This window comes from Mus musculus, chromosome 6 (assembly GCF_000001635.26).
Source record: "Mus musculus strain C57BL/6J chromosome 6, GRCm38.p6 C57BL/6J".
Taxonomy (NCBI): Eukaryota; Metazoa; Chordata; class Mammalia; order Rodentia; family Muridae; genus Mus; species Mus musculus.
In genome coordinates, this window is record NC_000072.6 from 43,131,907 (window position 1) to 43,156,444 (window position 24,538).

Genomic DNA, 24,538 nt, shown 5'->3' on the forward strand with positions numbered 1-24,538 from the left:
ATTAGGGATAAAACTTGATGTAAGGCAATACAGTAATCAATCCTCTTCCAGAGAATCAACTCAAACTCAGGTAAGGGAAAAATTTTCCCCTTTAAGCCTATGATGAGGATACACAGTGACACCACTGTATTTCCTTTATTTCACTTTTCTCAGCCACTCTAATGAGTATAATTTAAAAAAAACAGAAAGAAAAACAAAACCTGTGAGCAAGCACACATTTGAGAACAAAGATTCAAATTGTAATTATCCACAAAGGATATGATTGTATGATTGTAATAAATCTCAAAGTATCTTCTGATAATTTACCAATATATAAGAAAATTTAACAAAGTCACTTAATATAAAATTGATAGGTTACTTCTTAGAAATTGATGCTGACAGTCCATGGGTGGACATCACATAGTTATGCCATAGACACAGAAAACCAGGCTGGTGCTCACCTACAAGCATCATCCTTAATGGCTGGCTTTCATAGTACTACAAGGTGCTATGCATGCTAATGAAGGAGAAAAATGATCATTAATCTCATCAGGTTATGAACTTTGCAAGCTATAGATATGCCAGCCTGACTAGTGGTAAGTAATACGGCAACATTAAAGAGAGGGGAAAAAACATTTTTATTGCATTTAAGGCCTGCTCCTCAAGACAAATCCACACATGACATGCAATCAAGACCAAGAACCTTTGGCTCAATAATGCACAAGCCTTAGGGGAAAGCCTATCATTCTTATTCTTCTAAATGGACATCGTGTTTTACAACTCCTATTGACTTACTGGTACTCCTATACAACAGTATACCACTCAATCCTCATTGATGCTTCTATCTGGAATAGATGGAGATTATACAGAGACTCGTGATTGGTGTACAGAGGATAACAGAATGTAGAATGCTTACTCCTAACTCCCACATCTATATCAGAACCTTTCAAAATATCAGAAATCATGTGAAAGAATTGGTAGGTATCATATGTGACGGAAGTGTGGATAACTTTAGGAAATAGTGATTCCTGGCAAAGCCACTGAGTTGTATACAGTAGTATACAGCTGTAAGACAGCATTATAAGATATTGGAAGGCCAAAGCCAAAGAAAATACTATCATGGAGAGGGGAGATAGGAGCTAACTAGCTAGATAGGGAGCTATTTGTAGATAATAGCTGCTGGGAGACACAGTCGGTTTTCCTTATGGTGAGTTGACCACCCAAAAGTAAATGACACATCCAAGCATGTATGAGCAGTACATAATGTACATGGTGGGTTAAATTAAAGGAAGACTGTACACAAATTTAAATGGGTTGGAAAGGGGTGACAAATCTGGGGGCGGACAGAGGAAGAAGTGGGACATTTGAGCAAAATGCATTGTAAGATAGTCTCAAAAATTATTTAAAATGAGACTTTTGCAGTGATTTAAATTTTGAATATATGATACCTAAAAAATGACAAAGAACAAAAAGTGAGTTTTTTATCCTAACCTGACTCTCTCCTCTTTCAGAAAGGACTGTTTCCCAGAAGCCTCCCTCTCAGCATAGCTCTCCTTGAATTCCATTGCCTAAAGCAAAATGGAATGACAGTCTCTCACCCTAAATCACTTACCATCAAAGAAAATACTTGGCATGGCTCTACCATGGCTTAAAACCCCTTTCTCCAGGCTCAGAGAGAAACATTTCTTTGATGACTACCTTACCCCTATAGAAAATCAGTACAGGATTAGTAAGAAAGTAGATGACCAGAGTGCAGACAGATGATCCATCAGCCTGTTAGTCCAAAGGAGTCTTATTAAACCATGAAAATAAACAGCACCTTTAAGTGAGCAAACTTTTCTGTCCCTAGTCATAGGGGCTGGATCAACAATCTCATGACAGGAAACAACGGAGCTGTGGAGATGACATTACTCTTAAAAGTGCTTTGTGCTTAAAAACATACAGTGCTCTTTTAGAAGACCAGAGTTCACTTCTCAACACCCAACTCAAGCAGCTCATGGTTGCCTGTAATTCCAGCTCGAGGTGACCATGGTATGCTTTTACCTTTCACAGGCACTTAAGAGACCAGGCATTGTGTTTTAAAATCTCTGAAAATAGAAAAGTCACAGAGACAGATGAGTGTGGGGACTCACACTTGTAATCTGGAGGCCGAGCAAAGGAGGATCACTGCAAATTTGAGGACAGCCTGGGCTACAGTGTGAGAGCCTGTCTAAAAAATAGCAGCAAAATATGAAACAAAATGTTTTGAACTACAATGGCTGCCATCTATGATTTGATGAAAGAAAGCTTTAATCAAGTCTATCTCTTTTAAATTTTACTCAGAATTTAAAATGGACTATGAATTAGAAAATATTTAATTAGAGCAAATCTTCTTTTTCTGCTGTATTTATAGACATATGTAGTTTTAAAATACTATGAGCAGTATCAAACTTGTTTTTTAAAAACATAAACTATCACTTTATGCCATGGGTATGATACTTCTGGAATTTCATGGAAAATTCTGGAATTCAGTTAGCCATATATATGAGTGATCTATTTATATTTGTCTACATTGCCTAATTTATTGTCAAATGTGGAAAATATGCTTTATATACCAGAAGGGTAATTGTTTTCCAAAAATATTGTAGGATTGCCTATATTTTAGCTGACTGTCCTATTAAGTCTGTGTTTGGAGTGGTCACAGATATCAAGTATCAGTCTTGATATCTATTTCCTAGTATAGAGATCTGGAAAAATCTTTAGGTATTTTGCTATACTGCCATGATTGTCTGTTAACCTGACTGAAAGAAAGATGCATAGAACACTAAAGAAGTACACTTCTGGGGGTGTCTGATCATGAGAGTCTAACCTTAGCAATGGGTTGATACCTTGATATGATCACGTGATGACATGACTGCAAGTGGTGAAGATTGGGTGCAACTAGAGGTTGTGGGTTAGAAATTCATTCTGGAGGTTGGATCTGTTCACTCTCTGATTCCTATTTCCATAATAATGAAGTTCTTCTATACCAGACTTCTCCTGATACAAAGAACCTTGAATGAAACCTTTATCATTCTGTAGGATATTTAGTCACAGCAATGCAAAAGTAACTGCTATAATACTTTCCAGAATACTCACATGTGCATATTAACAGGCCATTAAAAATTTTCCTAAATGTGGGTAGGCACAATGAGTATGCTAATGGAGATCAGCCTTGGAAACCATGATCAGTGAATACTCTAGCCTCAGTCATGGTTTCAATCTGAAATGTTCTACAGGCTTGTGTCATGAATATTTGTTCTCTAAATGGTGGGATTACTTGGATATATTGTAGTAACTGTTTTGATTTGATTTGGATTTTGTTTTGTTTTGTTTGTTTTGTTTTTCAAGATGTACGTTTTCTGTATACTACTGACTTTCCTGGAACTTGCCATGTAGAGCAGGCTGCCTTTGCTGTCCAAGTGCTGGAATTAAAGGCTTTAAAAAAAACCATAAAATATTTTTCTTTTCTTTTCCTTTCCTTTCCTTTCCTTTCCTTTCCTTTCCTTTCCTTTCCTTTCCTTTCCTTTCCTTTCCTTTCCTTTCCTTTCCTTTCCTTTCCTTTCCTTTCATATCCTTTCCTTTCCTTTTTTCTTTCTTTTCCTTTCCTTTCTTTTTGCTTCTTTTTTTCCTCCCTTCCCCTCCCTGCTTCTCTCTTTTCTTTCCTTTTTCCTTCTTTCCTTCCTTCTTTCCTTCCTTCTTTCCTTCCTTCCTTCCTTCCTTCCTTCCTTCCTTCCTTTATCTCTTTCTTCGTTTCTTCCTTTCTTTATACCAGATTTCTCTCTATAGCACAGCTGTCCTGGAGACTGTGAAAACATTGTGAATTGGAACTACATGACAGATGTAGATTGTGAAGGGTAAGCATTTTAAACTCTCTGGCCAAAGCACACTGTTTCATGGTCTTCCTCAACATGGAGAGCTATTGCTGGAAGCCTGTACCCTCAGCTGAACTGCCAACTCCATCCATCTCCTGTCATTATGTCCACACTTTGGTCTTCTTTCTTCTTGAGTTTCATGCATTTAGCAAATTGTATCTTATATCTTGGGTATCCTAAGTTTCTGGGCTAATATCCACTTATCAGTGAGTACATATTGTGTGAGTTCCTTTGTGATTGGGTTACCTCACTCAGGATGATGCCCTCCAGGTCCAACCATTTGCCTAGGAATTTCATAAATTCATTCTTTTTAATAGCTAAGTAGTACTCCATTGTGTAAATGTACCACATTTTCTGTATCCATTCCTCTGTTGAGGGGCATCTCGGTTCTTTCCAGCTTCTGGCTATTATAAATAAGGCTGCTATGAACATAGTGGAGCATGTGTCCTTTTTACCAGTTGGAACATCTTCTGGATATATGCCCAGGACAAAGGAAATATTTTTGTGTCATAAATAAACAAAGCTAAGAGAAAATGTAAGCCTAGCTATAAGCCTAGTAATTAATGATAGTCAGCAAACTTTATTAAAAAGATTTATGTATGTATGTATGTATGTATGTATGTATGTATGTATGTATGTATTTATTTATTTATTTGGGTACACTCTAGCTGTCATAAGACACCCCGAAAATGGAGTCAGAACTTATTACAGATGATTGTGAACCAAAATGTGGTTGCTAACATTTGAACTCAGGACCTATGAAAGAGCAGTCAGGGCTGTTAACCCCTGAGCCATCTCTCCAGCCCCATCAACAAACATTTTTATTTCAAAACTGATCTTCCTCTAGATATATCCATTTGCCTAAGAATTTCATAAATCATTGTTTTTAATAGCTGAGTAGTACTCCATTGTGTAAATGTACTACATTTTCTGTATCCATTCCTCTGTTGAGGGACATCTGGGTTCTTTCCAGCTTCTGGCTATTATAAATAAGGCTGCTATGAACATAGTAGAGCATGTGTCCTTATTACTAGTTGGAACATGTTCTGGGTGTATGCCCAGGAGAGGTATTGCTGGATCTTCTGGTAGTACTTCACTTTAAAAAAATTGTAATGATTAACAGAGTTATTTGTGCTTTGGGATATTTATCCTCATTAAAATATAAATTATTAATCAAAAACTTATACCCACAAAGTCTAAAACTTCTCCAATGACGCTAAATGTTTAAATCATTTCAAAGATTGGAAGCAAACATAGATTTACATACACAGGAAGCTGTTCTAAGTTTCACTAAAGTATATTGTCCTCAGTAAGAGAAATACAATTGTGTAACTCATTAGTATCTGAAATGATAAGAATAAATTTGCCTTGGTTTTATACAGTTATTAGTTAGTGTGTGTGCTCTTCTCAAATGTTATTCCATGTAGGAGAAAGGAACAACAACAATAATGACAACAACAACCACCAAAAATTTTGAAAATACAGAATAGCTTAAGTAGAAACCTGAAGCACCCCAACCCACACAGACCTTGGTCTGTGGACAGAGCCTTTTAAGTTTGGATCATTGAGGAGGGCAGTATGGATGTTTTGAAGAATTAATACTGTGTTTAAGTCAAATGGTAAAAACGAGGTAAATCTGACATGAAACAATGTGAAAGACTAGGAGCAATCTAAGAATACTCCTTCAAGAAGAAAGTTGTATCTCGGACTAAAACAATGAGAGTGAAAGAGACCATTAAGAAGTTTCCAGCCTCATAGATGATGCACAGAGAGAAATAAACTCAATCATTCTCCTTTTCAATACACATTAAATTGGTATGAGGTGCTCATTCTAGTATTGTTAAAGAATCAGAAATACAAATTAAGGGCATGCATTTAGAAAGAAGGCATTAGAAATAGTTAAAATACATCAAATTTAATAAATAAGTATTAATGGCAGAACATCACCCAGTTTTTAAAAATAGAGATTAACTAAGAGATCTGGGAGAAATTAGAAGAAAACAGAATAAAAACTTGAATAAAATAAATAAATAAAATATTTAAAATTTGAGCAATGCAGAGGTATTATTTTCCAATATGATCTTCTCCACTGGGAAGATTCCATTCCTCTCTGAACAGGTCCTATGTGGCTAACAATGAAAGATTAAGGATTCCATACTCTGTACTTCCAATCAACAGCAATCACTGAGGAAGGAAAAACATTTAACACTAATGAAATATATGTTGTGAGGATCCATTAAGTATGTCCAGTTTTAAGGTGTATTTGTATGTGTGTGTAACTATTTTTACTAGTTTGTAGAAATCCTGACCACACCTAATCCCAAGATAACACTTTAAAACATATCTGAGTGGGTCCACTGAGCTTGGTACTTGTCTCCTATGCATCAATCCTGATGACCATCATAAGGGTCAGTCAAAAGAAGGACACAGAAAATCCTTCTCCACCTCTTTCTCCCACCTGTGTGTGGTCAGGTCCTTCTCTGGTAATGCCATCATCATATACCTGGCCACCAAGACTTAGTACTTTGAGGAGCAGCAGAAGATTCTTGCCCTGTTTTACATCCTTTTCAACCCCATGCTAAACTCCCTAATCTACAGCATGACAAATGCTGAGGTCAAGGGTGTTGTGAAAAGATGGTGAAGAAGTGGAGGCACTGTGAGAAACATTCTGGGAAGAAAGGTTGTACTCCTTGTAAAATTTGGTGCCTCACATTTACTTTGCCCTTTGCTAGAATTAAAGTCATCAGAAAATGGAACATTCTTCTTGAGTTTCATGTGTTTAGTAAATTGTATCTTATATCTTGGGAATCCTAGGTTTGGGGCTAATATCCACTTATCAGTGAGTACATATTGTGTGAGTTCCTTTGTGAATGTGTTACCTCACTCAGGATGATGTCCTCCAGGTCCATCCATTTGGCTAGGAATTTCATAAATTCATTCTTTTTAATAGCTGAGTAGTACTCCATTGTGTAGATGTACCACATTTTCTGTATCCATTCCTCTGTTGAGGGGCATCTGGGTTCTTTCCAGCTTCTGGCTATTATAAATAAGGCTGCTATGAACATAGTGGAGCATGTGTCCTTCTTACCAGTTGGGGCATCTTCTGGATATATGCCCAGGAGAGGTATTGCTGGATCCTCCGGTAGTACTATGTCCAATTTTCTGAGGAACCGCCAGACTGATTTCCAGAGTGGTTGTACAAGCCTGCAATCCCACCAACAATGGAGGAGTGTTCCTCTTTCTCCACATCCACGCCAGCATCTGCTGTCACCTGAATTTTTGATCTTAGCCATTCTGACTGGTGTGAGGTGGAATCTCAGGGTTATTTTGATTTGCATTTCCCTGATGATTAAGGATGTTGAACATTTTTTCAGGTGCTTCTCTGCCATTCGGTATTCCTCAGGTGAGAATTCTTTGTTCAGTTCTGAGCCCCATTTTTTAATGGGGTTATTTGATTTTCTGAAGTCCACCTTCTTGAGTTCTTTATATATGTTGGATATTAGTCCCCTATCTGATTTAGGATAGGTAAAGATCCTTTCCCAATCTGTTGGTGGTCTTTTTGTCTTATTGACGGTGTCTTTTGCCTTGCAGAAAATTTGGAGTTTCATTGTGTGGACACTATGCCCCTCCTTAGAATTGGGAACAAAACACCCATGGAAGGAGTTACAGAGACAAAGTTTGGAGCTGAGATGAAAGGATGGACCATGTAGAGACTGCCATATCCAGGGATCCACCCCATAATCAGCATCCAAACACTGACACCAGTGCATACACTAGCAAGATTTTATCGAAAGGACCCAGATGTAGCTGTCTCTTGTGAGACTATGCCGGGGCCTAGCAAACACAGAAGTGGATGCTCACAGTCAGCTAATGGATGGATCACAGGACTTCCAATGGAGGAGCTAGAGAAAGAACCCAAGGAGCTAAAGGGATCTGCAACCCTATAGGTGGAACAACATTAAGAACTAACCAGTACCCCGGAGCTCTTGACTCTAGCTGCATATGTATCAAAAGAGGGCCTAGTCAGCCATCACTGGAAAGAGAGGCCTATTGAACACGCAAATTTTATATGCCCCAGTACAGGGGAACGCCAGGGCCAAAAAGGGGGAGTGGGTGGGTAGGGAAGTGGGGGTGGGTGGGTATGGGGGACTTTTGGTATAGCATTGGAAATGTAAATGAGCTAAATACCTAATAAAAAATGGGGAAAAAAAGAAAATATCAACTAAAATAAATAAATTAATTAATTAAAAAAAAACCCTCTAATGTTGTCATCCAATCTGTACATGTATGTTATAGTACACATACACATGTGCACACATAAATAAATAAATAAATAAATAAATAAATAAATAAATAAATAGAAAATGGAACATTATGTCCTCTTATGTAAAACAAAGAACATGTAAAACTGAAGGTAGCAAAAATAAATAAATAAATACCTTAATTACTTCCTACAAATACTTTCATAGAAACAGCATTTTTCATACTTTTTTTGTTCTGTTTTTGTTTGGTTTTGGTTTTTTGCTGTTGTTGATGTTGTTGTTGTTGTCATTTTGAGGTAGTATCTGTCTTTGTCACTGAGGTGTGTTTCTTATATGCAGCAAAATCCTGGGTCCTGTTTACATATCCCATCTATTACTCTATGTCTATATGGAGGTATTGAGTTCATTGATATTAAGAGATATTAAGGACCAGTGACAGTTGCTTCCTGTTATTTTTGTTATTAGAGGTAGAATTATGTTTGTGTGGCTATCTTGAGTTTGTTGAAAGATTAATTTCTTGCTTTTTCTTTCTTTTCCTTCCATTATCCTCTGTAGGGATGGATTAGCAGGAAGATATTGTTTAGATATGGTTTTGTTAAGGAATACCTTCGTTTCTTCATCTATGGTAATTGAGAGTTTTGTTGGGCTGGCATTTTTGTTTTCCTAGGGTCTGTATCACATTTGCCCAAGGTCTTCTGGTTTTAGAGTCTCTGTTGAGAAGTCTGGTATAAATCTGATAGGTCTGCCTTTATAAGTTACTTGACGTTTTTCTCTTTCGGCTTTTAATGTTCTTTCTTTGTTCGATGCATTTGGTGTTTTAATTATTATATGACCTGAGAAATTTCTTTTCTGGTCTGATCTGTTTGGTGTTCTGTAGACTTATTGTATGTTTATGGGCATCTCTTTCTTTTGGTTAGGGAAGTTTCCTTCTATAATTTTGTTGACCATGTCTACTGGTCCTTTGAGTTGGGAATCTTCACTTTCTTCTATACCTATTATTCTTAGGTTTAGTCTTTTTGTTGTGTCCTGGATTTCATTTTTGTGTTAGAAGCTTTTTGCTTTTTGTATTTTCTTTAACTGTTGTGTCAATGTCTTCTATGGTATATTTTATGCTTGAGATTCTCTCTTTTATCTCTTGTATTTCGTTGTTGGTGATACTTGCTTCTGTAACTCTTGCTCTTTTTCCTAGGTTTTCCATCTCCAGAGTTGTCTCGCTTTGTATTTTCTTTAATGTTTCTATTTCCATTTTTAGATCCCGGGCACTTTTATTTAATTTCTTTACCAGTTTTATTGTGTCTTCCTGAAATTTTTAAAGAGATTTATGTATTTCTTCTTTAAGAAGAATTTTCCTGTATTCTCCAGAATTTCATTAGGGGAGCTAGTAATGTCCTTATTAAAGTCCTTTATCATCTTCATGATAACTTCGCGAGGCTTTATTCATTATGAAATGAGTATACATAATTCCAATTATTGGGAAACAATCAATACTACTTGATAATAAATACTAGAAATGTACTTGTTTACCTATTAAATACACAAAATCACAAAATACACAAAAGTACCTTAATATTTTTTGCAGGTTTTTTAAAGATTTATTTATTTCATTTATAGGTATACACAGTCACAGTCTTCAGACACCAGAAGAGGTTAAAAATTAGAATAATAAATGTCTATAAAATATTATATTCCTTAACAATTAAAGGTAATTTACTGGCATACTGGAAGAAAAGAATTTACTCTGATAACAGATCAACATGCTCAACTATAAAAAGTGTCATAATATGGCAATACTGATGTGGTCTTCCTAAGTATGATGTGTAGAAGAAAAATATGGCAATGGAAGAAGAATGCTGACATTGTAAATATGTTTCTTAAACTGCATACAAAAACAAATAAATTAGGAAGCATAAATAAAATTTTACTTTTGATAGATAAAATAAGTTTTCTGAACATGTATCAGACAAAGATCAATTCAAGATCAAATACATAACAAATTTGAGTTGCTTTTTATAGTTGCTGAATGTTTTGCTTCATATTGCCTCACTGTAGCTTTTGTTCTGAACACACAGTATAATACATGCCATTATACCAAATAATATCAGTGAGAGCTCCCTGAATCCACAGAGCTGAGTCTACTGTTCACTATGAGTTACAGTGTTTATGCTGTACAAAAATTTCAGCTCTTAGATTTTTTGTATAAATATAGAAAGCATTACTCAGTATCTAAGCATCTCATTGTTCAGTATCTAAGTAACAAATTAATATGTCTTTAAATTTTGTTATGTTAGATTAAGAGTCTAAAATTTCTATTTGAGTTGCCTGCTTGAGTTTCATTTTAAAAAAAAGTTACATAAACTTTGGCTTGAAATTAGAACAAAATATCTAATGATTACTGAGGTGACTCTGAACATGTCTCTTCCAGTTTTGTACATATTTCCACAACGGTATATTCTCACTGAGGCCAAATGAAAAATCAAAATACTAGTGAGCTCTCAAAAATATTGAAAATATTTTTCAAATATTGTGTTCTTCAGTATCAAATATCCCAAGATTGAATTACTTATTTTAAAAAAAAAATGATCTAACTAGTAGTTAAATTTAGGTTTGTCTTTAAAAAATGTAAAAGTATATTTAAATTTGTTTTAAATTTTTTTCTATGATTTCTTATCAGTACATATTTGATTTATGTAGCTATTTTATGCACCCATTCACTGGGTCACAAAAAATTTCTTGGATGCAAAGGAATCACAATGGGAAAGGATTACGGAATTCAGCTCTAGATCAACTCAATTTTTCTGTAAACACTCAAAGAAATGCATGACGTTACAAACCCCATTTTATATCATGATCCATTTCTGGAGAAGTCATCCATAAATATTATGTGAGTGAATGGGTGTGAATCTATTCTAATAAAACCTTTTTACAAAACAAATAGCTGATCTAATGGGTCATAAAGATGAATTTTGGCGATATCCCATAGATATAAAAATCTAGTCTGGCCCCTCTTAATTCAAGTGAGATTCCATTATCACTCAGGAGAGCAAAGGTAATCAGAGTCATTAAGAATGAATAGAGATTTAATTATCAATTATCACTTTGAAACCACTCTGGACTGAGGATTCTTTCCTTCAGATAAATTCTAAAACTTAACTGAATTTAATGGCCTATGGACTATAAGTGTCTATTGTTGATCCATTGTATTCTTCTATTAGTTACCTAACATAATAAATTTGACAAAATATTATATATATTTTATTTATTTTGTAATTTTGCTATTTTTCTCCTTTTCTTATTAAATATTTTTAGGTCAACAAATTTAACTAGGAGCAGTTACATGACCATGAACATGGAGTTAACTAATAAATAGAGTCTCATAGAATCACTAGTGAGATGATATTTGAAGATGCTGACTACTCTTTCCCTATAATATTTCATTAGCTAATAATTCAATGTGGGTAGGTAGGTCCATATTAGAAGTAGGTCCTTATAAACTCCCCAACCATCTGTAACTAGCTGCCGATAGGTCCAGTCTTAGACAGACCCAATGCAGAAAACTGAAGCTGTTGTAAGTTCATGACTACAATGGCTCAGGAGATGGAGCTTCAACTCCTTCCTCTATATATTCCAGCTCTTATACCTTTTACACTCCTTCTGAAACATTTCCTGAGTCTTTTGAAGATGGTGTGTCTCTTTTTCTCTGTGCCTCAAGCAGCTGAGTATCTCTATTTTCATAACAATATACATTTTTTCTGATTATAGGTGAAAGCAATATTAGATATGAAAATGGCTGTCAATATAGATAAACAAATGGTTGTAAGTTCTATTTAAAGACATATGACCTCTATAGCCATGGTTTTATGACCAAATTTTCACTACCAGGTTTAAAATATCCCTGACAGAGTAGACCAAGTCCAATTAGAGAACTCTTGGTTATCCCATAACAAGCAAGTCACGACTGCATGAGGAGGCACACCTTTCCTTGTAGGTTGGTATTGTGCATTCATTGAATCCTCGTTTCACCTGCAAAAATAGAATCATATTATAACACCTCATGTGTCCACAATAAGCTGTCGACATTATATAGTTCTCTGTAGAAGGCTTAAAATCTTCTTAAATCCATTTACATTATTTTTAAAAATATATAAAAAACACTTTAGTCCTTTGTGGGGTTTAATAAGTCATTTTTTAAATTTTCTTGTGGGAAAGAATAACAATAAAATTATGATGAAGAAAATACCTAATAAAAAAGATAAATAAATAAATAAATAAATAAATAAATAAATAAATAAATAAATGTAAAAAACAAAAATGTGCCAGCCAACCAGGGCTACATAGTGAGAACCCATCTTTTTTAGAAAATTCAAGCATAAACTTGAATCATACATGAATCATATTAACTGCATTTTCAGTCTACTAAGAGGCCAGAGATAATTGCAAAGGGCTTCATGAGTGTGCTAAATGATTGGGATTTTAACTTTGTGTGTATTCGTGTTTATCCTGTCTGTCTGTCTGTCTGTCTGTCTGTCTGTCTATCTGTGTCTTGAACCACAGATATTTTTTGATCACAGGTGCCATAAAAATGCTTCCAATTCTCTAGAACTAGTATTATAGGGAGCTTTGTGTCATGTAAGTGCTAGGAATTGAATGTAGGTCTTTTGAAAAAGCAGCCAATGCTCTTAACCACTGAGGCGTCATTACAGCACCCATAGATTAGGACATTGAAGTCAGGTTAAGAGTGAAAGCTTTCATGGAGGATACTTGAAAGACTCAGAAGATGATTTCAACAAGAAGGACAGTGGCCTGACACTTTAGTAGCCGCAATGATTATTTACAATCAGAAATAACCCACTGGCTTCCCCTTAAGTCCCTTACCCATACTCTACAAATGATAGATGTAATTTTCATTGCAAGTTGCTCTTTCAATCACAGTTTGTATTGTACAAAACTTCAAAATAATTAATAAAAATATTATAATGGGGAAAAAGAACTAAGTTATGGATTGACATGTCAGGAGTAAGAACTGGAAAGATTTTATAATCTTTTAACTTTACTGTTTAATGGGTGGGTGAGGTAGTCTGAATAAAATGGCCACACATGGTAGAGAAATGGTTCAATGGTTAAAAGACCTGACTGTTCTACCAAAGGTCCTGAGTTCAATTCCCAGCAACCACACGGTAGCTTACAACCATCTGTAAAGGGATCCAGTGTATTTTTCTACTGTGTGTCTAAAGACAGTTGCAGTGCACTCATATAAATATAAAATAAGTAAATATTTTTTAAATGGATGTATAATATCAATTATTCGAATGCTTACTTGTTGTGTGCGGCCAGCCAACTACATGTTTGGGTTCTAGGCTGGAAAGGCATTTTGGAAACCTGGAAGAGAAGAAGGGCTAGGCGACGAGAGAAAATGATGTAGCTAAGAAAGGCACTCTGATCAAAGCTCAATTTTTTTGTTTCCAACACTCGGTTATGAAGGAGGGGGAGGGACCCGATTCCCACCAAATAATCTTGGAGTAAGGTTGCAGGTGAACAGGAGAGGGCTTCTGAACAGCAAAGCAGCGGGCAACAGCAGTGGGCATGGCAGAAAGATTGAGCAGGAAGCTCCACCCCTGAGCAAGCAGGTTTCAGGCTGGGGGGTCGGGGGGGGGGAGACTACACTTACTCACCAAGCAGTGGTAGTATTTAAAAGCTTTAGAAGGATTTGAGAGGGGTGACTTTGATAAAGGAAGTATGTTACTGGGGTTGGGCTATGAGTTCGAAAGTTTATTCCATATCCAGAGTATATCTCTCTACCTTCAGATCAGTACGCAATTCTCAGATACTTCTCCAGCATCTGCTTGCATGCTTTCTGCCATTATGATAATAGATTAACCTATAAAACTGTAAGCAAGTAATTATTTTCTCTATTCTTGTAAGAGATGCCTTCGTCACGGTGTGTCTTCACATAAATAGAACAGTGACTTAGACAGGGGGCAAGATTCATTTTATCCACAGACTTTAACTCAAGATTGGAATGAATCAGTGCTGTTCTGAATATCCAAAACACAGACAAAATAAAGGAAAAGGTGAGGTACATGGGAGTATCAAGTTGAAATGTGAATGTGATTTAAGAAGCATGGGGTGGTTATTATGTATCACTTCTTCTACTGGGACAAATTTATTTCTTTGGTGGCATCTTGCCAGGGTCCATGGAGCACCTAATAATGAAACGCCCATATCAAAGGTGGTATCAGAGGGGGAGTCATATTTATATTTATAAAATACATATTGAAAGACATTAACTTGTTGTATACTTTGATGTTTTCTTCTGAACCAGAATCTAGCTTCTGACTAATCCCCATTATCATCTAATCCCAGGCAACCACAGATAACCCATCCCATAGGAATACTGAAAAACAAGCGAAAAGACATGGGAAATGATGACACTGGTTCACAGGGGCATAGTCGTATCCCTAGAGAGAATGTTATGGCTGTGTCACCATAAGACCCCAACCTTTGAATCACTATGTTTTGTCTGTAGGGACAGGTCTGAATACAATGGGTGAGAAGCAAAGTCTGCACCTGCAGAAGCAAGTACATCACAATAGTCAGAGCTCTGAATCTTGGCTTCCCCTAATGTGGTCCCTGTAGAGGGGAAGAGGCCACCTAAATCTATCTTACATTTGTCCTTTTCTATTTGAGGTTTCTTCTAAGCAGACGACTATACCTGAAGAAAAGATTGCTGCTTATGTCAAGGTAAGTAAATATACAATTTGTTTTGGTTTGGTTTGGTTGGATTGGGTTGAGTTGGGTTGGGTTTGTTTTTTCCTGAGAATTAGTTACAAAAGAAAAGTGGGAGAGATGTCAGTGAAATACATGGCTTAAGATCATAAGGAAGTGTCCAGTCCCAGCTGGGGTAGGACCAGAATCTTGAGCAGTATTATAGGATTCATTGCCCATTCCTTTGTGTCCATGGTCCCTCTGTCCTTCTCAAACTCTTCACCTACATCCCATGGATGCTCTTGAATATCAGGACTGTGCCAGGGAACAGTACCAGAAAATATTAAGAAATGATTGATATGTTAATGAACCTCAATGTCTGTGTGACAGGGGCATCTCCTATCAGCTAAGTCACTGGAATCCTAAAAGTTTCAGGGTTAATTGGCTCTAAAACTGATTCTCCTACATTTGCTCACTCCTTCCCTTTGTTTCCCTGAAACATCATCTTCTCCATAGTCCTCACATCACAGTGTGAGGGAGATAGGTGTCTTTTCCCTCAGAGAACTCAGTGCCCATTAGGGGTCATTCTTTTATATTCCTCATTTTAACAGAGTAGATACTAGAGACTTAACCCATTTCTTGCAGTATTTGGATATAGAAACTACTCCCTATATCTCAATATGGGTATTGAATTTTTAATAATAATAATAACCATATTTGAGTATTTAGTTAAATGTCATGGTAATTTAACTCAATTGACTCTCATGAAAGAGAGGAGATAAGAGAAAGAGAGAGACAGAGACAGAGACAGAGACAGAGAGAGACTCATTTTATTAGGTCAGCTTTATTGTCTGTCCCATCTTCTCATCTTCCAGATGGGTGGGCTAAGGCAAAAGGAGGCATATAGAAATAACTAAATTAGTATTCACAAAGGCAGTGCTTGATGGGTTCAAGTTAAGGGAGGAGAGGGCTAAAGTCTGTAAAAGCTCTCTGCTAATAATTAGTATAAAGACGATGTCAGAATTTGTCCATACATGAAAAGACTAGACAAATGTCTATTGCCCAGACTTTGTCTTTAATGAACTCTTGTTCTGAGACTGTGACTGACAAAACTTGTCCATTTGAGACGATGTTAAATAATTAAATATATTTCCCCATTTCTCCAAACTATTTACTCTCTTGCCAAAATTGTCCTTATAGTTTTAAATCTAGACTTTTTTTAATACTGGAGTTTGGTCACTTGCTTTACTCTTCAAATGTCTTTATAATCACGATTTTAAAGCATAAATATAAGGACACAAATTGTAATAAATTTAGTTACTCTCAGAATCTGGTTTACTATCACTGCTAAAGTTACCATGTCATGGAAAACACAGGAATGAATCCATGAAGATTTTTTTTCTCTGGGTTGCTGAAGATAAAATTATCCTACTTTTGGTTCTCTGAAACCTAAGGTACAGATGCATAGCAACAGAGAGAAGGTAAGGAAATGTCGACCATTCACTGTGTTGCTCAATCTTTGTTGGATTCACAGTTGAGTTTACTGGTGTGTGTGTTGTGTATGTGTGAGTGTGTGTGTGAGTTTGTGTGTGTGTGTGTGTGTGTGTGTGTGTGTTTTGTGTGTGTGTGTGTGTGTTTTGTGTGTGTGTCATGAGTGTGTGTATTGTGACTGTGTGTTGTGAGTATGTGGACGTGTTTTCACTGTTTGTGGCTATCACTGTAGACTTGTCTTTTTATTGTCTTTGCTACAAAATTTTTAAAAATAAAACTGATGCTGGCATTACATGTGGTTTAGATAGGTTCATATCTGATAAAATTATTTCACTAAAAACCTTCATGCCCCTATTTATGTCTGGCTCTTGCTTATCAAAATGCATGGAAGATCTTGAACTTTAAGATATAAAATCAATTGTGTATACATGTCATCAAAGTTGAAGTAAAACTGTCTAAGTAAATAAAGGGGTCTAAGTGAGGTATCTCCCCCCACCCTAAAAAGATACGGTCTTATTATGTAGCCCTGGCTGTCCTGGAACTCACTCTGTAGATCAGGCTGGCCTTGAACTCACAGTGATCTCTTTCTGAATCGCTAGGATTAAAGACATTTGCCACCATGCCCTTCTATTCTGCCTGGACAATGGAGGCTAATTATAAGAGAGAAGAAAAAAGCAGAGTATAAAGGAAGAGTTTGCTCAAACTCCCTTATAAGTTGCATGAAAATGCCCTTAGAAAGCTTAGCACATGCCGTGTACAATGAGCATAGCCCAATAAAAAGACTTATGTAAGAAGGCAGATTAATCTAATGGTGAATTCACATGAATCAAACAATGTTATTAGGTTGCTTGAGCATTGACTCATGAACTGTCTGAATGGCTGTGCTTGATGTAGCAAGGACCCAGCCATATCCCAGACAATGAACCTTTACAGACGTAAAATGGCTGTGCCTCTGGAAGGCTCAGGAAAGCGTTGTTGGACTCTTTCAACTTGAGTCAGCAGGTCATTACTGCTCTGTATCTACAACTGTGGCTCTTGACCACTGTGACTTTTAATACAGTCCCTCATATTGTGGTGATCCCCAACTATAAAATTATTTTATTGCTACTTAATAACTGTAATTTTGCTACTGTTGTGAATACAAATATCTGTTATGCAGATTATCTGATACGTAACCCTGTAAGTCAGTCACTTGACTCCTCACAGGTTGGGAACTGCTGTTCTAAAACATTTCTAACTTCTGTTCTGTCACAAAATGTATGCTGTGCAATAAGGTAAACAGATTCCCACATTATACATCTGCCAAGTAGAAGTTAGATATTAATATACACTCCATGTATTCTGCTTGTATGAATCCAACCATTAATATTAAGCCAAAAATGCATCAATCTGTTGAATAAAATAAACCTCACTACATGTGAATGTCTGAAAGTTATTTTACTGGTCCAGTTCTGTTTCTATATATTGGAACTCTAGTGAAATATCTACACAAGACCTTGGGAGTTAACTCAAGATGACCATCAACTTATAAAAACAAAATGATTAAAATGTATCAGCCAACATAGATACAGTCGAGTTCACAGAGATCTAATGTCCCTTTCACAAGCAATATCACTGTACTAAGTTCAAAGGTGACCATTAATGGGCACACTGGTCCATTTCAGAAACATAAACAAACAGAAGGAAATCACTAAGTCAAAACATGTGCCAAGGTCTTAAGCAGGATCTAGACGAAGAAGAAGGCTTCACGGACCGACATGTAGAACAAGACTAAACGTTTCTAAAGAAAGCAAACTACTAAAGTCATGATAGTGACATCCTCTATTGCTCCAGATTTTACATTTCTGATACTCTTTTTATTCCTGTTTCTGTTATTTTTATTTCTAACATGAAATCATCAGAAGCTACATCTCAGACAAGAAACTTAAAAAATGCTGAAATATATTTCTCTGCTTGACAATGATCAGGTTTTTTGAACTATGCCAGTTCCGGAATGTTCTGAGCTAGTACCTTTATTAACAAGCACAGGGAGTCAAAAGAATGTCCAACCTGATTTAAGATCCATTTCTATTGTCGGTCAATAGAAAATCTTGACCATTGTGTCCACCAGTATGACTCAGAAGAGATTTTCTTTTCTTTTATAAAAATAAATGTAATTGATGTTTCCTGTTCATTTTTTAATATAGGCTAGTTTTTTTTATCATGCAGATTATTTCGTAGAACACAGATGGTAGATTACAATTATAACATTGTAAAAATTACTCATACAATTAGCAGAAATAATGTGAAAAATTAACTACATAGCATATTCTAGATTTTTCCAAAATGAGATGCTCAATTTTTCAGCTTAATATTACATGTTTATTAGGAAAAAGAAAAACTTATTTAAAAGATAAGCCCCTGAACCATCTCATATTGTAGAGAAAAAATTAATATTAAGAAATACGTATTTTACTGACCATCTTGTTCACGTATTTAAATAAGGTCAACATAAGGATATAAATATTCTGGTATTTTATGCTATATGTCATATCACATGTACACATGTGGTAATTATATGTAGATAATTGTACATTTCTTCTTTTCTTTTATTATTATTAATCATTCCATTTGTTTACATCTCAAATGATATCCCACTTTCCATTTACCCCTCAGCCACAACCCCTTCCACATCTTCCCTCTCCCCTCCCTTTTCCCTGGATGAGAGTGCTCCCCCCACTCACCCACACTCTCCTGCCCCACCGCTCCAGCATCCCCCTACTCTGGGGTATAAAACCTCCCTGGGACCCATGGCCTCTCCTCCTAATGATGTTGGGCAAGGCCATCCTGTGCTACATTTGTGTCTGGAGCCAAAGATCCTGTTAGGTACACTTCTTGGTTGGTGGTCTGGTCTCTGGGAGAACTGGGTGCTCAGGCCAGCCTTTGTTGGTCTTCCAATGGAGTTGCAATCCCCTTCTGCTCCTCCAGTCCTTCTGCCAGCTCTCCCACCAGGTTCCCTGAGTTCACCCTGATGGTTGGCTCCAAGCATCCACCTCTGCATTGGTCAGTTGCTGGCCCGACCTCCTGAGGAACTGGTATACTTGGTTCCTGTCCCCAAGCACCTCTTGACCATGGCAAAAATGTTGGGTTTTATGTCTACAGACATGATATATCTTTGGGTGGGGCTGGTTCCTAGTTAGCCCTTTCGTCAGCCTCTGTTCCATTTTTTGTCCCTGTTCTTCCTTTGGACAGGCACATTTCTGGGTAATAAATAAATAAATAAATAAATAAATAAATAATAAAGAAAAAAAAGAAAAAGAAAATATTAGATACTTTTGAAAAAAAGAGTATTAAAACGAAGAACATTGGAAACAAACATACCAAGATGTAAAAAAATATTTATTCTTGTTCAAATAACAATGTGCAATATAATTTTATATTAAAAAGTTCCTATTAAGTGAAAAATTACTCTATTAATATAACCCAAATTGTAATATATAGACTTGAGTTTGCAGATATTTCAAATAAAAATGCCTTTTTAGATTAAAAAGTTTAAGCAAGATTTCAAAGTGTAGAAATAAGGTTGTTTCGATGGGGGTGGTGATGTGGTTAGATGTAATGCAACATCACGTGTGTAATAGATGTTTTAATTAATGTTCTTTCCCAGGCCTTTCATAACCCAGCTTTATATTCTGTCTAGCCAAAACCAAAGCCCTTTAAGAAAAAGCTCTCTAGGGTGAATAAACCATAAATATCAACTGCTAGCATCCTTGTAAGTTTCTCAGGATGTAGATGATAAAGCACAACGTTGGGCAAGTAAATGGGTAATGAGGAAGATCCTGTGAAAAAATTTGGTGGCCATCTGATTCTCCAAACTGCAAAAACACTGAGGTCAAAAGACTGTGACATAGCAGAACATGAGTTAGGCTTTGCCCTATATTGTTATACTAACGGTAACACCCAAACAAGACATAATCAAAATGAATTTATTGTTTTACTGCTTTCCACTTTCAGTGCTTTAAGAAGATTCAGAAGGACAAATGTTAAGCTATACAGACATGTGTCATTGAATGGCAGATTTTATCTAAGAAGTACACATTAGACAATTCTGTCACTGTGTGGCATCACTAAATGTATCCATTGTAGAATAAGATGCAATGACCTAATTAGGACAGATGGCCTTATGGGATAACTCCCTATATGGAAGTCACTGCATGGTACATAGATATACTTAAGATATATGTATGTGCCCATTGTATATGCTTAAAGTATCCTTTAAATAATGATTAAATTGAATATTGAGTATTGGTGAAGAAGCACACAGAACACAAAATAAAACAACAGAATTGTACATGAAGACAGGCAAGCCCAAGAAATGAAGTGAAAATAGCTATTCCATTTAGCAAGACCATCTCTCTTCTAATCATGTGAGTAGTCAAGATATTCATACTGAAATGTAACCAGAAAATATGAAGAGCCTAAAACAATGTATGTGTGAATATTTGAATGGAACTTCTCTTACATGAAGCACACTGAAACTCATTGTGCTGTGATGACATTGACTTATATGCTGATATGGACCCATACATACTTAGCTTTTTAAATATTTATTTATTTGTTGGTTTAGTGTAGTGCCTGTGCATGTGTGTGTGTGTGTGTGTGTGTGTGTGTGTGTGTGTGTGTGTCTGTGTCTGTGTCTGTGTCTGTGTCTGTGTGTCTGTGTGCCCGCGCATGTGGATGTTTCCAAAGTGCATGTGAAAGTCAAGGGATGAGTTCTACATCTGGTTCTCTCTTTCCACTATGCGAGTCCAGAGACTGAAGTTAGGTGGTCAGCCATGGCAGCAAGCTCACTTACCCATTGAGATATCTCACCAGCCTTTGCTACTAATGCTCTAAGATACAGCAGAACATTTTCCTCATTTTTATAACTGTAGTCAAGTGAAATTTGGAGCATATCTCAAAGCAAAACCCAAGGCTCCATCTTAGGTGATGCACTTCAAAATGTTCTCTATAACATAATCATTAAATAATTTGTATCTCTATTTATTTCACAGCTTTGACTTTTCCGTGTGAACAAAGTCTTTGTACAGGAGAATGAAAGCCAACCAGACATGGATCACAGAGGTCACTCTACTGGGATTCCAAGCTGACCTAGCTGTGGAGTGTTTCCTCTTCGGGCTTTTCTCTCTGTTTTATTCCTTTACCCTTCTGGGGAATGGAATCATCTTTGGAATAATCTGCCTGGACCACAGACTGCACACACCCATGTACTTCTTCCTCTCTCATCTGGCCATTGTTGACATGTCCTATGCTTCCAATAATGTCCCCAAGATGCTGGCAAATCTTGTGACTCAAAGAAGAACCATCTCCTTCATTCCATGCCTAATGCAAACATTCTTGTATCTGGCTTTTGCTCACATAGAGTGCCTGATTTTAGTGGTGATGTCCTATGATAGGTTTGTGGCCATCTGCCACCCCCTACACTACACTGTCATCATGAGTTGGAGAGTGTGTACCATTCTGGCTGCTGTTTCCTGGATATTTAGCTTTCTTCTGGCTCTGGTCCATTTGGTCCTCATCCTGAGGCTGCCCTTCTGTGGGCCTCATGAAGTCAATCACTTCTTCTGTGAAATCCTGTCTGTCCTCAAGCTGGCCTGTGCTGACACAACACTCAATCAAGTTGTTATCTTTGCAGCTTGTGTGTTCATATTAGTGGGGCCCCTGTGCTTAGTGCTGGTCTCCTACACACGCATCCTGGTGGCAATCCTGAGGATCCAGTCAGGGGAGGGTCGAAGAAAGGCCTTTTCCACCTGTTCCTCCCACCTCTGTGTGGTAGGGCTCTTCTTTGGCAGTGCCATTGTCATGTACATGGCCCCCAAATCCCAGCACCCTGAACTGCAGCAAAAGATCCTTTCCCTGTTTTACAGCCTTTTCAACCCTATGCTGAACCCCCTGATCTACAGCCTGAGGAATGCTGAGGTCAAGGGTGCCCTCAGGAGGTCACTGTTGAAGGAAAGATCAATGTGAGAGACATCAGAGAACGACTTGGATGGATCATTTTTCTTTCTGCCCTATATAGTAGTTGACACTCCTTTGCCTTTTCTACTATAAATACTCTCCTAAAGCAACATATTACAGACTATATATCTACATAGATTTCTAAGACCCTATCTTGTGAAGTCTGGGATAACAGCCCTATATCTCTTAGACTTAGGAGTCAGAAACCATGGGATTCATATGATAGGTCTTAAATCCTCAGTGGTTAACACCATGACATTGGGAGAGTTTCCCCATTCTTCCCCACAATTCATTCATTCATTCTTTCTTTCTTTCTTTCTTTCTTTCTTTCTTTCTTCCTTCCTTCCTTCCTTCCTTCCTTCCTTCCTTCCTTTCTTCCTTCCTTCCTTCCTTTATTCATTTTACATCCCAATCTCAGCCCCTCTCCTTAAAGCACCCCCACACACACGCACACACAACCCTTCTCCCATTCCTCTCTCCTCTGGGAAAGGGGAGGCCCCCTTGGATATCATCCTACCCTGGCACATCAAGTCACTGTAAGACTGAGGCTAGATAAGGCAGTCCAGTTATGGGAACAGGATCCTCAGGCAGGAAACAGATTCAGAAATAGCCCCTATTCCAGTTGCTGGGGTAACCACATGTAGGCCAACCTGCACTTCTGCTACATATGTGCTAAGTTTCCTAGTTCAATCCCATGCTTGCTCTTTGGTTGGTGGTTCAGTATCTGGGAGCTCCCTAGGTTAGTTGATTCTGTTTAGTCTTCTTGTGGCTTCTATACCCTCTTTTGGTCTTTTATCCTTCACCCAACTCTTCCACAAGACTCCTGAGATCTGCTTAATGTTTAGCAGTGTCTCTCTGTATCTGTTTCTATAGGCTGTTACATACCCACAGTCTTATCAGAGTGGAGCCAGTTGATTAGTAACCAATGTATCTATGAAAACAAATGGAAGTATGAATAACACATGAAATAGCTCCTTTTTAAAAAGAAGTAAGATTATAAAGATAGAACATTTGTGGTAAAATTGCAAAGCAGCTGAACAGCCACTCATGGGGGGGGGGCCCACATGTACCTGATATACATGCAAATTTCTGTTTTTTACTATAAGTCAACAAGAAATTAGAAGTTGAGGCTGCCATGGAATATCACGGAAATAACTAGAATGATAAGGAACAATCACTCCAATTTGGGAACATCTAATAATCATTGGTAAACAGTCAAAACTGGCAGTTTTAATGAAGCTTAGTCAAGTTAGATCGCGTTAATAAATGCATGGCATACATCCCCTAGATGAATTCTTAATGAGTTTTTCTTTGAAAAGAAGGAAATTAGAAATTCAAGGTCAGTTTTTCTGTCAGAGTGACTCAATTCTGACAAAAATGACGGTGACACCTATTTATACTTCAGTGGACTTTCTTTACAAAGTCACAGACCCTTGCCATGTAGATGAACAGCTTTCAGATCCATGGGATGCAGAGTTAGGGGCCCTCACTATGGGTTGGGGAAACAGGTTGTTAGGAGAGATTTAAAGCAAGATTGTGTGGAATCAATCTTGGGTGAGGTCTTTGATCCTTTAACACTGTTAAAACACAGTATCACTATCACATAATAGCCAATGGACCATGATCATAAGACCTTTAATTTCTTTGATATATTTTGAAACTCATGTTGTCGGTTACAGAATTGAACCTGAAAGTAGGGCATAAAAGCTTAAAATTCATGAGTTATTTCATGTTACAGTGACCAATATACCTAACTGAAACAATTTAAGTGAGGAAAAGTTATTCTTTTATTGTTATCGTCTGTATGTATGTATTATGTATGTATAGGTATTTGTGCATATGTGCAATCCTACAGCATATGTGTGGAGGTCAGAGAACAAATTTCAGGAATAAGTTCTCTCCTTCTACCATGTGAGTTCTAGGAATCCTATTCATGCCTTCAGTCTTAGCAACAACTACCTTTACCCAGTAACCTGTCTTATTTTGGCTTATAGTTTCAGAGGGTCTCAGTCCATCTTGGCAGGAAGGATGTGACGGGTGCAGCTCAGTTCACAATAATGGCACTGTGCAGTGGAAGACAGATATTCATGTTATGGCAAGCCTAGAAGCAGAGAAAGGACCGAACTAAGGGTTAAGCTATAAGCTTCCAAAGCCCTACTGACCGACTTCTAGCAGACTCCTTCTACAATTCCCTTGTCTCCTCAAAACAGCATG

The 24,538-nt window shown here is 37.0% G+C and overlaps 1 protein-coding gene and 1 pseudogene across 1 annotated transcript; both read left to right on the forward strand.

Moving 5' to 3' along the window:
• Olfr439-ps1 (olfactory receptor 439, pseudogene 1) lies at positions 5,921-6,513 on the forward strand (annotated as a pseudogene).
• On the forward strand, positions 21,401-22,333 carry Olfr237 (olfactory receptor 237). The gene has a single exon (NM_146654.1). It carries the CDS (start codon positions 21,401-21,403, stop codon positions 22,331-22,333), a length of 933 nt encoding a protein of 310 aa, NP_666865.1.
• The last annotated feature ends 2,205 nt before the right edge of the window (positions 22,334-24,538 follow it).

What these genes read in the sequence shown, in the direction of transcription:
- Olfr237 (NM_146654.1), top strand. Translation starts at nt 21,401, where the DNA reads ATGAAAGCCAACCAGACATGGATCACAGAGGTCACTCTACTGGGATTC.